Raw genomic sequence first — 13,968 nt, 5'->3', positions numbered from 1 at the left:
ACGAGGCATGCCAAGAACTCAGACCTCTGATACCACCTGAATTAAAGATTAATAGAAAGTCTTGTAATTGACCTAAGTTGCAACCAAACTAAATCAATCCAACTCTACTAGTGCCAAGAGCCAGGTATAAACTTTAGGACTTCCCCAAGCCGTAAGTGACAGGGTGTCCCAATGCAGAAATGCGAAAGGGCTTTTTAAACACACACAAGTACAGATATGTATTTATAGAGATATGTACCTATAGAGATATGTATCTGTACTTGGGGGAGACTGGCTGGAGAGCTGTCAGGCAGAGAAGGACCTGGGGACATTTGTTGACTGCAGACTGACCATGAGCCAGCAGTGTGCCCGGGTGGCCAGGAAGGCCAAAGGCATCCTGGCTTGTGTCAGAAATAGTGTGGCCAGTAGACTGTGCCCCTGTACTCAGCATTGGTGAGGCTGCACCTTGAGCGCTGAGTCCAGTTCTGGGCTCCTCACCATAAGAAGGACATTGAGGTCCTTGAATGAGTCCAGAGAAAGGCAACAGGCTGGGGAAGGGGCTGGAGGGCAAATCCTCTGAGGAGCGGCTGAGGGAGCTGGGGGTGTTCAGCCTGGAGAAGAGGAGGCTGAGGGGAGACCTTCTCAGCGCTTACACTGACCTGAGAGGAAGGTGCAGAAAGGTGGGCAATGGTCAGCTCCAGGGTCAGCTCAGATGTGAGGGAAAAGTTCTTCCCTGAAAGAGTTGTGGGGCTATGGAACAGGCTGCCCAGGGAGGTGGCTGAGTCACCGCCCCTGGATGTGTTTAAAAAAAAGGGTAGATGTGTTACTTAGGGATATGGTTTAGCTTAGGATTGGAATAGTTGGACTTGATATTAAAGGTCTTTTCCAAGCTTGTGATTCTGTGAATATGCCCCAAAATGACAATCTGAGGTTAGCAGAGGAGTGTATTTGTGTATAGTTACTTAGAAAACTGAATTCAGATGCACCCTACACACGCTGTATTTCACTCACTTAAAAGAAACTGACAGATTAAGTTTATATACAGCATAATTTTTAAATGAAATTATTTATTTTTATATAAACTTACACACAGCCTATTTTTATCAGCATGTTATGTACTCATGTAGAACCACATTACAATGCAACATGATGAATCACAGGATCATAGGGGTTGGAAGGGACCTCAAGAGATCATCAGGTCCAATCCCCCTGCCAAAGCAGGTTCCTTAGGACTGAAAATGTGTTGCTGCTTTATTAGGAAAGGGGAAAGATGGATTCCTCACCTACAAACAGAAACAGCAGCTCGTCCAAAACAAAGGGGAGGACCCCACCATCCCATAAGGGAACAAGCTTTTCATTCTAGCGCTAAGCAGCTCAGAACAGGCCAAGCACCTCTGAACTAGTATGAGGCAATATAGAATAAATAAAGCCTCTGAAAAGAAGGGAGGGGCAAAATTACCCAGTCAGTATTAAAGGAGGAACGGATTAATCAAGTTTTCCCAAGGAATCATAGAATCACAGAATTGTAGGGGTTGGAAGGGACCTCAAGAGATCATCGGGTCCAACCCCCCTGCCAAAGCAGGGTCCCTAGGACATATCACTCAGGCGTCCAGATGGGTCTTGAATATCTCCAGTGAAGGCGACTCCACCACCTCCCTGGGCAGCCTGTCCCAGGGCTCCCTCACCCTCACTGGGAAAAAGTTCTTCCACATGTTGGTGCGGAACTTCCTGTGCTCCAACTTGCAGCCATTGCCCCTTGTCCTGTCCCCACAGATCACTGAAAAGGGGCTGGCTGATTCCCCCTGCATCCCCTGCTTCAGATAATTATAGACTTTAATTAAGTCCCCCTTTAGTCTGCTTCTCTCACGGCTGAACAGTCCCAACTTACTCAGCCTTTCCTCATAGGGGAGATGCTCCAGGCCCTTAATCATCTTCGTAGCCCTTCTTTGGACTCTCTCCAGGAGATCCCTGTCCTTTTTATACCAAGGAGCCCAGAACTGGACTAAGGAAAAGGCATAAGAATCAAAACACTTGTAAATGATGTATGGAATTTGCTCCAGACATCTTTCATTTAGATTTTTGTCATTCCATCTCACATTTCCTTTGGTTAGATACCCTTTCTGTTATTCCTTTTCCCAATATAGAATAGGCAGAACTTAAAATCCCTAAGTATTAACAAACTTCTCAACAGCCTTGTGGATGCAGACAGTTTTTCCCCCATCCAGCTGGTTTTCAAAGCATTTCCAGCCCAGTCTGCAATAAAAGGTGCAATTCCACCTTGGTAAGGCAGACATTAAAACATCTGGTTAGCAGGTTTTCAAATTCACTTATCCAACAGTTACGACATCCTGCTCCCACAGAGAGACCTACCCCTTCTTGGGTGCAACAAACTGTTCTGGTCCTTTCATTGCTCTGAACAGGAAAACTTCAAAACTCTTTTCAAACTTCAGTTTCTTAAAGAATCATAGAATCATAGACTGGTCTGGGTTGAAAGGGACCCTAAGGACCATAGAATTACAACCCCCCTGCCACAGGCAGGGACACCAACCTCCAGGCCTGGATCTACACAAGGGTGCCCAAGGCCCCATTCAACCTGGACATGTACACCTCCAGGGATGGGGCATCCACTCCCTCTCTGGACAGCCTGTTCCAGCCCCTCACCACTCTCTCTGTAAAAAGCTTTCCCCCAATATCTCATCTAAACCTTCCTTCCTTTAGCTTCACTCCATCCCCCTTGTCCTACCATTGTCTACCCTTTTAAAAAGCTGATTCCTCTCCTGTTTCTCTGCTCCCTTCAGGGACTGGAAGGCTGCAATGAGGTCCCCCCGCAGCCTTCTCTTCTTAAACCAGTACGAGTCCAGCTAGCATTCCTGTGCCTACCAGTGTTCTCAACATTTAAAGTGGATGTGTGTTGTAAAGCTTAACCCGAGCGCTGAACAGGTCTCACATGAAGAAGCCCTACCCTTGGAGCGTTTGGCCCTATCTGCAGAAGTACCAACAGACCATCGCTGCTAAAACAAACACACATTTCTGCTCTTCATAAATGTGTCAACCCTTGTGAAAAGAGCCTGAGAAGAAGAACATGATGCTCCTAACTGGAGAGTGGAAAGAAGACACATTTAACAATCATGGTACCAGACAGGGAAATCAAAAGACTGCAGCAAATACATGTTATTTTCATTTTTTTTCTATATTAAAATAACTTACCAGAGAATTCTTGATCACCTCACTTTTATAAAATTCTAAAGAAAAAATAAGTAAAAAGATACTTTTAGATTAGCTTAAACACTGATATTAATCTTAGTATTTTAAATAGAAAAAGCTAAAACAAGGTAACACTCATGAAAGACAATTGCTGGCAGGTCTAGTTTATCAGTAACAGATTCATGAGAAAGACTTTAAAAATCAGCCATGCTCCTGACTAAAAGTACTCATTCACACTTAATTATTAGAAGTCATTATTTAAACTTAGCATATCATCTTTATACTCAAGATAATCCTCAAGATCCAGGTTTGTGGAGAAAGAACATGCCCCAGTACTCTGCAAATGTCATCCAAATATCGTAAAGTGAGTAGTTTGTCATACAGCATCTTCCTGGAGGAGTGCAGCATGGATAAACTAATTGCACGGCTTTCCTGAAGAGCAAGGGTGACCTGTTCCAGATGCTTAGAAAGTAACAGCCAAATTACCTCACAGAGGTGCCAGGAACCTTGTATTTAAAGGGCAGTAAGCCAACTGCTGACACACAGGCCTTAGCTTTCCCAGCCAAAGGATGAACTTAAAGTCTTTAGGTAGATTGGAAGTTGGAATATGGGTTTTGTACAACATTTCTCAGTCCATTGGAGTCCAAGGACAAAGCTCTGAAGGTCTGCAGAACAGTCCCATACACCAAACACTGTAGAAATAGTGATCAGTTACAGGTTCAACCAACCACCATAAGAAAGTCCAGGTAGGAAGCTCAAGTTATGCATTCTCATCCTTCTAAAAGAGTGACCTTGGAAAACAGCAAGGTTCACCTACACTAGCAGGAAGTAAAAATTAGCAGAAAGACAAAATTAGTTTGCAAAGCTCCAACCACTGACCATGTCAAAAGGAACAGAAAAATAGATTTTTAGTAACATTTCTTCATGCTGAACAACTATACATTGTAGTGGGAAGCAAAGCATTAAAGAGAAGTGAGCTCTAGCACTCAGACAGTTATCAAAAGCAGAACAGACACCCGGATGCTTCCTGTCATTGGCTGACTAGCCTATTTTTGGAGAACTTTGATAGCAGTAAGTGCTGCTTTACACTCTGTAAAATAACTGGTATGTACAGAGCAGGACGCTCTCCCACACACAAAGCAACAAAGGCTCCAAAAGTTTCTCTGTACTCTTCAAAGATCCCCAGTTTAAGTTATTGGTGAGGGGGAATCTAAGTTCCCCAGTTTCTTAAGTTATAGGTGAGGGGAGAGAAGAGCAACAACAAAAAGCAGCTAATTTAAGAGACTCTACCATTTGCCACCTGGTTTGCTTTCTTGTCTTGATAACACTGAAAGCTTTTATGAAGGAAACTGAACTAAAGAGCTCTTTTCCACTCTTGGTATATGTGATGCAGATAACACCAGCAGGTTGTCAAGGCAAAAAGAAAAGAGGACAGGGAATGCTCAACATAAGAATTCAAAGATTAACTAATAAAAAAGTGGCTAGCAAACCTGGTTTACCTTTGTATATCTTGGCATTATCACACAAGTGAAGAGTGAAGTAGGTATCCAAGAGGCGGTAACCATTCTTATTGATAATGTTCCGGGCAGCGATATTCCGAAGGTGACGAAGCCGCCGCTAAAAAGAAGGAAAAGAAAAGTGTACTTTATTTTTTTTATATATATATTCAAGCATTTTAATGATTTCCAAAGCACTGTTGCCAAAAAGAACCCACTGAACACTCAATTTTCTTTGGCAGAAAGCTAGTGTGAACAATGCTCATTCAGCAAAGCCATAAGAAACTGGCTGGACAAGTAACAACTAGCACCTACGAGCTCAGATTAAGCAACGCTGATATACAAGACATGCTATTCTTTACTCATGTCAATAAGCAGGTTATATTCCACATGTCTAAATCACCCCAAGTATTTGAGCAGTTTCAAGCAAAAAATGGGGCACTATTGGCAGCAAACAGCAGCAGGATCACCCAGATGTTCTACATCATCACGCAGGAAACAGTTCATGGACAAAGCTATTTTCAACAAGCACCAGTGGATCAAGAGCACCAAAATAAACCACCACCTAATCCAGAGCCATACATTAACTGGCTGAACAAAGCTCCCTAAATTCACAGGAATCCTAGAAGCTGCCATAACAGCCTTTAACTAAACACATCAGAATGACACATCCGGATTTTCAGGGAAAATTAAGGGCACTGTCAAAGTTTCTGATGTCTGTCAGCTCCATTCCTCTTGGGTAACTGAGTGGTTTTCTCTTGGATTGAATACACTAGAATGTGTCACTAAAACCTTCAGTTTGAGTGATTTCACCCAACTCCAACAGTATGGCAGTTTGCTACAATCCTGGATTTTGAACAAAAATAATCAGATTGAATCAATTTCTCTCTCCCTCTCTCCGCCTCCACCACCACCTCTAAGTGCCAGACAGCTTTAATAGCTGTGGCTAAAATCCTCAGCTTCAAATGCTACTATGCCCTTCATCTTTGACAACTCTTTAGAATTACTAGCTCATTGTTAAATTTAACTAGTTAAAGCAGTTTGTAGGACTGCCTACTCACTCTTAAGCCACGGCTCAGCTGCGGCTCTTATTTTAACTTTGAAAACCCCTGCATGCTTAAACCAGCCTACACCACGATCCCAGCACTCAGCAAACTGCCACTTCAAACACTCTAAAGCACTCACCAAATCCTCCTGTATCATATTCTCCCAATTAATCTCCCAACCTACCCATGTCTCACCCATTTACCACGGGGGTGCTGACAAACGGCTCCCTCTCCTTTTTGGATAACCACAAACCACCTACAAGCCTCAGAACAACTGGTTTAATGCTTCTTTGTACCACAAAGTTCATTTTACAGCATAATGCTTTTTTCTAAAAGCTTGTTGATTTTTAAGCTTGGATTCACCTTAAAAAAAAACCCCCACACTTATATTGACCAAAAGTGGATTTAAAGTGTTTTTGAAACCAAAAGACAACTTTTTTCTCCCTTGTTTGCAGTTTGTCCTAAAATGCTTTTAAACAAAAGTTCAAAGGCCATCTGTTTTGGAATCACAACATGACACTTGATATCACTTAACAGCACTCAAGTGAAATACTAGTTTTTCCTTCCAGAAAATATATATAAAGAGAAACATTAAATTTCTGTCCATGCAAGAGATGCAAAAGCACCAGTGGATTCAGTCCTGTAATGGCTATTTATGGGTTGGACTAAAAACAGAGCTGGAGATGGGATGCATGGATACACCCAGCAGTAAGAAATTAAAACCAAACACTTTCTAAACTGTCTAATTGCAGAACAACATGGTCTTACATTTTGTTATGCAACTGGTGTCAAAAGAAATATAAAGCTTCATTTAAAGAAAACACTATATGGACCTTGTATATTTTTTTCCCATCTAATCTTAAAGCTGGGTAGTTTTGCTGGCTGTTTTTATGAGCAACTTCAACATCCCTTAATAAATGGCTTTGAATATGCATCACATTATCTATAAAAGTGATTTAAGAGTTTTATGTGACAGAGAATCATCAGAGAATCCCAGACTGGTTTGTGTGGGAAGGATCCTTAAATAACCATCTAGTTCCACACACCCTCACCAGCCCAGGGTGCCCAAAGGCCCATCTAACCCGGCCCTGAACCCTGCCAGGGATCCAGGGGCAGCCCCAGCTTCTCTGGGCACCCTGTGCCAGGGCCTCCCCCCTCCCCAGGAAGGATTTCTGCCTCCCAGCCCCTCTCCAGCTGCCCTCTTGCAGCTCAAGGCCATTCCCCTGGGCCTGGCCCTCCCTGCCCTTGGAACCAGCCACTCTCCAGCTCTGCTGAGGCCCCTCCAGGGACGGGAAGGAGCTTGCAGCTCTCCCCAGAAGCAGCCTTCTCTTCTCCAGGCTGAGCCAGCCCAGCTGTCCAAGCCTGGCTCCAGAGCAGAGGGGCTCCAGCTCTCACATCATCTCCGTGGCCTCCTCAGGACTGGTCCCCACATCTCCATGTTCTCCTTGTCCTGGGAACCCCCGAGCTGGAGGCAGCACTGTGAGGGGTCTCTGTCCCAAAGCTGAGCAGAGGGGCAGAATCCCCCTTTCCCAGCCCTGCTGGTCCCGCTGCTGGGATGCAGCCCAGGGCATGGGTGGCTTTCTGTGCTGTCTTAGCTCATCCTTAATAAAATTCAACAGCATAAAAATTATCTGCCACATTCTTTAATTTTTTGTTCAAAGCCTTTACAAGCCAGGAAGAATAGCTCACACAGCATCGAACAAAGAGGGCAACTTTCTCCAGGTCTTTTTTGAATTGCAAACTAATTGCACGATTGGCTTAAGTAGTATGTTACCATGAAACAGCCCTAAAGCAAAGCCAAACAAGTTTCTCATCTTTCACTCTGTGCAGTGAGGTTTGGAAAAAGGTGTAGAGTGTCATAACCTACACCTGCATTTCTGGACAAGAACAGAGTCCTTATCTCCACGACTTGTGTCTTCTTTGTACCCTGGAATTTATCCCAAAAATCTCACTTCTCCCAAGCCAGTTTCAAGAGGAACACTAAATTTGGGGTTGTGAGACCACATCACAGTTGGAATGTCTATTTACATCATCATCTTAGTCACCACTCTCCTCCTCTCTCCTGTCCCATTACTTATCCATTTAGCCTAACCATCAGCAAACAAGTTTCCAACTACACAGGCAATTTTCTTGTTCTCATTCTTTAGCATGAGGTCATGATGACAGAGACATGGATCCTGAAAATAAACCTTCCAGTTTGTCCACTACATTGTCACTGATATTATATTGCATTATTCAGATTTTCTCAGAACTCAGAGGCAGCAGTCAGAGTTAATTAACCTCTCCTGACCAAAAGATAATTAACTTTAGCCAGGGGACCATCAACTACAAAGGCATATCCAAAAGAGAATTCATTCAAATAGGCTGTAAAATTCATCATCAAGGCCTTGGAGCTGTTCTGTGAAGAACAGTAAGTATTATTTTGAGGAAGTTTTCAATAGTCAGTAACATTCATTCATTTTTGCTGGAGACATTAGAATACACAAAACAAAACCCCCCACTGTGCTGTAGCTCAGCTATCACCGGCATGGGCCAAATCGCCCTGCTGCCAACCCCTGCTGCATCACCCTCCTTATTTGTACCACCATAAATAAGCCCTTGCACAGCTGCTCAGTGAAGCTCCCCAGGGAACCGATCCGGATGGAAACCAACCATTGCTGGGCTAGTTTCACTAGATCAGTTCCTCAATATGGTTCATCGTGCGGCTGCACCAGCAGCTGCGCTGATGAAAAAGGAGGCAGGACCACTTAAATGAAAGAACCTGCTTAAAAATTGTGAGGGGCTACATACAGCCTGGCAATTCTAAAAGCAAAGCGGTGTAGGATGAGGTATGAGTGCATTTGGGTCCAGTTCTGGGCTCTTCACCATAAGAAGGACATTAATGCCCTCGAGCAAGTCCAGAGAAGGGCAACCAGGCTGGGGAAGGGGCTGGAGGGAAAATCCTCCGAGGAGCGGCTGAGGGAGCTGGGGATGTTCAGCCTGGAGAAGAGGAGGCTGAGGGGAGACCTTCTCAGCACCTCCACTGACCTGCCAGGAGGGTGCAGAGAGGTGGACGATGGTCTCTTCAGCCAGGGGACAGGAGATGGGACATGGGGAAATGGCCTCAAGCTGCACCAGGGCAGGGTCAGCTCAGATGTGACGGAAAAGTTCTTCCTTGAAAGAGTTGTGGGGCTATGGAACAGGCTGCCCAGGGAGGGGGCTGAGTCACCATTCCTGGATGTTTTTAAAACACAGGTGGATGAGGTACTCAGGGATATGGTTTAGCACAGGATGGGAATGGTTGGACTCGATCTTGAAGGTCTTTTCCAACCTTGTGATTTGGACCCGATGATATCGAGGTCCCTTCCAACCCCTACGATTCTGTGAAAGCAACTCTTTAGGAAGAAATGACCCGTTACAGGGAGTACAGTAGCTGCTAATAATCCCAAATTCTCTTACTTCCTTACTTTTTTAAATAGTCACTCAGAGGTAAGCTTTAGCTGTCTTCATCATAAGGAGGGATCCCCACAGATGAAATGCTGTGCAACTGCAATAGCCATTCCAATAAGCCCCGTTTAGAAATCAAAATACAAGTGCTAAACACATAAGTGTTTTGCAGCCTTGTGAGTCACATAAAACAGACCAGCTGTACTTGCAAGCTGATAGTGCAGGCCCTCCTTTTGTAAAATAAAAGTTAAGCAAAATATGCAGATGAGCACAGATAATTGTCATCAGCATCTCCTCAGCTGACAGTTCATCAGCAACACAGTACTCAAGATTCCAGACCCTACACCAGGCATCCTAGTAAGATACCCCACTACAGGAAAAGTTCTTTTTCAGTGGAGCATTGATTTAGGTAGGCTCTCACAAGCAGAGATGGTAGCATTAAAAAGAGTATTTAACTTTTCCAACTGCTCTGACTTCAGTGCAGGCAGCCTGAACATGGTGTGTTCTGATGCTTGCTCAGCAGAGCAGTAGAACAGGTTTAACAGCTCTTTCTAAGGGATTCGTGACACTCAAGTTATTTTGATCACCAGAATTGTCCTTTACACATCCCAAAAAAGTCAATGGAGCAGTGAAATGACATGGTAGACCTTGTTAGCCTTTGATTTAATTGCCTATGTTGCAATTGAGTAAAGGTTAACTGCTACACAGCAGCTCTGCACTGACCTACATGGAAGAAATTAGTACTTCCTTCTACCTTGAAAATGAAGGACTACCAAACAGAAGACATCCACTAATTTTCCCTTCGAAGAAACCCTAAGTAACAGCAGTTTACCTCCAGCTGTGTTATAAACACACAGCTGTCCCAAAGATGTACTGACAGGCTGATGGCAAAAGCCTTGGATGAGATCAGAGGAGCAGAGCCTACCATTCAGTCTCACCTCTCACGCCTGCGGAGCCACAAAATTGGCTTCCTGGAATTCAAGAGCAGCACCTTGCCAGAGCTGCAAGAGTTCAGTGAGACCATCAATGCTCAGCTTATCTCAAAAGTCAGGGATCTTTGTTCTTATTTAAAAACAGTGCTCACTTATTATGCTGAAGAACTATCATCAGTTGTTTGATGTATCTAGTTTTACCATTCAATGGCTTTCTGGAAACCTCTCCAGATTTACTGCAGGCCATAAACAAGTCAGGCTGCTGCAGAATAAAGTATTTTCATCAGCAGTCTCGTTAATACTTTGCTTTTTCATGAGATGATACCAGAACTCTTCAGTCTACCACAACTGAGGTTTAGAGGACTGAAATTGCCCATTCCCTTCATGCTTTCTTAACACTAAGATGCCATAATCTTTTACTACCTCTGTCTAAAATGTCACCTTCAGCATCTGGACTCTTAGGAGTCACAGAGTGCACTAGGTTGGAAGGGACCTCTGAAGACCATCTAGTCACACCCCCTGCAGTGAGCAGGGACATCTTCACTAGAGCAGGTCACTCAGAGCCCCAGCAAGCCTGACCTTGAATGTCTCCAGGGATGGGGCCTCCACCACCTCCCTGGGCAACCTGGGCCAGGGATCCACCACCCTCAGAGGGAAGAATTTTTTCCTAATGCCCAACCTAAATCTTCCCTTTTCTAGTTTAACCCATCACCCCTCATCCTATCACCACACATCCTCATGAACAGAGCTTGTTCTCATCCTGCACCATTTTCTCCTGCATTTGTGCAGTCTCATGGTGAGGGTCAGAGAATTTATGCAAGGCAAAGCTGCCAAACAAAAGTAAGTTACTTTGAATATTGTGGAAGTTCCTCCAATTTTTAGCACTGCAGTTTCTTGATGACTTAAAACTGATCCAGACATCCCTCTCTGCTTCCTTCCAGGCCTGAAAAACTGAAGTAATAAAGTTATTCACTGGGGGTTTTTTCTGGTATCATCAATAAAAATCACAGCAGAGGTGGGGGTGGAGGGGAAGGGAAGAAAAGGTGTAAGTCAGAGCAAGAGAGGAAAGTGCACCACTGTTAACAAAAGGTCTTCTCTGTTCGTGGAACCACAAGAAGAACAGTGACTACCTACAACAGCCTAAAGTATTCGTGGAATCTCCTCATTATTTGTTCAAGGTCACACAATGGATAGCAAAAACAAGCACGGAAAGTTCTGACTCCTCTTTCATCTCAACCACTTTATTATTCTCTTACAAGAACCTGATGACCCTGAGGAAAAAAAAAAATTAGTAAGTATATCCCAGCCAAACATCATTTTTCTATCTTCACTACTGATCTACCACACTTAGTAGTTCAGGCTGCGAGTATGAATTGTGCAGCTCAGGTCATTAATACAGGCAACAGCTAAGCCTATTTGTTATCACATGGACCCCATCATTTTATCCACAGCTGAGATGATTTAATGGCTCACTGCTGGGGAAAAAAGGGAGATCTGTCATCATCTTGTCCCATGTCTACCTCCTCCTACCCCCTTTACTACTGGCTCTCAGCAAAACTATTCATGAATTATTGCTCCCAATAGCAACACCAGCACTTTGACACATTACATCTATTTGCAAAGGTGTCAAAGAAACCTCCAAACTTAAGGCAGGCAGTTTAGTTTTTTCTAGCAACAGGCATCCAAGATGCTGTCATAAAGCCCTCCCTGCAAAACAGGAGTTAGGGCCAAAACCTCCTTCTGTCTATTGCAGCCATGCCCATAAGCAAGTTTCAAAAATTCTTTTGAAATAGTTTAATTTAAAGAACTACTAACTTTGAATGTATTTTCCAGAATGAAGTTTACATTCATCTAGCCAGGAAGATTTTTTTATAAATCTATGGCTGAGGTTCTGTTCCCCAACCCACCATTCCCACATTCCTGGTGACATCCCAGGCTGACAGAGTTGGGGTTATTCAGCCTGGAGAAAAGAAGGCTCTGGGGAGACCATATAGCACCTTCCAGTCCCTGAAGGGCCAACAAGGAAGCTGGGAAGGGACTTCTTAGAAGGGCTTGTAGTGATAGGATAAGGGGGAATGGTTTTAAATCGGAAGAGGGTAGATTCAGATTGGATGTCAGGAAAAAATTCTTCCCTCTGAGGGTGGTGAGGCGCTGGCACAGGGTGCCCAGGGAAGTGGTGGCTGCCCCCTCACTTGAAGTGTTCAAGGCCAGGTTGAATGGGGCCTTGAGGAGCCTGGTCTGGTGAAAGGTGTTCCTGATCATGGCAGGGGGGTCAGAACTTGATGATCTTTAAGGTCCCTTCCCACACAAACCTGTCTGTAACTGGTTCAGCACCAATTCTCCTTTCTTAGCCTTTAATAGAGCATCCTACCAATCAGATAGTTTTTAATACACACCAAGACCTACTCTTCAGTTTCAGACACAATCTGATTCTCAGACAGTTGCCCTTCTCCTGCTTTTGAAGGACAATATTCCATAAATTCTTTTTACATCAGGCTCGGCTCTGACCTCTGTACAAGCTGGTCTAGTTTGGTCTTACCTGGCTCCCACATGAGTTTCCTAGCTCACTTGCTTTATCTCCCTCTGTAGCTCTGGAAGAATTTAAACAAAATCCTTCCAACTATTTTAGCATTAAAGCAGAGTGAACAGATTAGTTAGCAACACAAACATCACTAAAGCAAATCTAGGTGGTGGGGGGTTTTTTAACTTAACAGAACCATGCTCCCAAGGTCAGCCCTTTAGATCTCTGAATACTTGTCATAATTAAATCACAGGAAAACACAGGGCTCTGTGTGCTTTGCAGCTCACAGCAGCCAGGTTGAGGTCTGAGGGTTTTTTGTTCAAGTTTTTCTTAAAAATCTCTGGCTTTAAAAAAAATTGACCTAAATATGAACTGTGTTTAGCAAACATGATCATTAGTTATCTCAGCACTGCTCTACACTTCATTACAGCTTCCTACTTCCTCAGCTTTTCGCTACCAACTTGCTTTCATCTACCCATACCAATTCCAATATTAAGTAGCAATCATGTGATCCAAGTTCTTGGAAGTCAAACAGTCACCAAGAATTCACACTTTGTTCAATTTTATGTAAGTCTGATACACTCCACTACCAAAAAAAAGGTACCTCACACAAGGTTTGCATCAAGTCTACTCCAGTACACAAACTTAACTAGCAAAGAAACCTACAGTGGGAAGTCGAGATACTATTTTACTTAAAAGCACAGGAAGGACAAGAAAACACTGGTGCTCCAATTTACATGCTCACTGGAAAGATTTATTTAGAAGCTCTGTAATTAAACAGTTTTCCATAGTTCAGCTTTTGACAGTTGGGAGTCAAGAGAATCACCGTGATTTCAGATCCCCTTCAGAAGCAAAGCAGAAGCATTTGATAAGCAATTTTGTAGGACACACCATCAGGAATTTCTGGTATTCTATTTTAATGTCCTTTCAGCACACACTTGAAGACAGCAAAGCCCTCAAAACTACGCAATCATCATTAGTTTGATAAATCACTGGTGGATCTCCTCGTAACTGCACCCCTTCATATCTCAACTTCCTCACGCCAAGTGATGGGATTCACAGACTCACAGAACTGTAGGGGCTGGAAGGGACCCCCAGAGCCCATCGAGTCCAACCCCCCTGCCAAAGCAGGGTCCCTAGGACAGGTTGCACAGGTCTGCGTCCAGACAGGTCTGGAATAGATAACTCCAGAGCAGGAGACTCCACACCCCCCTGGGCAGCCTGTCCCAGGGCTCACTCACCCTCACTGTGTAAAAGTTCTTCCCCAGATTGGTGCAGAACTTCCTCTGCTCCAACTTGAGGCCACTGCCCTATGTCCTGTCCCCACAGACACTGAGAAGAGGCTGGCCATGTCCCCCTGTGTC

General features: G+C 44.0%; 1 protein-coding gene across 2 annotated transcripts in view; it reads right to left on the bottom strand.

Annotated features, from left to right (window-relative positions):
- The window catches only part of UVRAG (UV radiation resistance associated), a gene marked incomplete at its 5' end in the record, with an annotated part of 111,822 nt that overhangs the window by 86,743 nt on the left and 11,111 nt on the right, over positions 1–13,968 (bottom strand). For both annotated transcript variants that reach the window (XM_084269867.1, XM_084269868.1), the window contains 2 exons: positions 3,187–3,221; positions 4,683–4,800. In XM_084269867.1, the coding sequence (XP_084125993.1) occupies positions 3,187–3,221; positions 4,683–4,800 (153 nt within the window). The remainder of the gene's footprint in view (positions 1–3,186; positions 3,222–4,682; positions 4,801–13,968) is intronic.

Source organism: Gallinula chloropus (genome assembly GCF_964237585.1).
Source record: "Gallinula chloropus genome assembly, chromosome: 1".
In the NCBI taxonomy this organism is placed as follows: domain Eukaryota; kingdom Metazoa; phylum Chordata; class Aves; order Gruiformes; family Rallidae; genus Gallinula; species Gallinula chloropus.
Note: the sequence above shows the minus strand (reverse complement) of the source record. Positions and strands in the feature narration are given on the sequence as shown.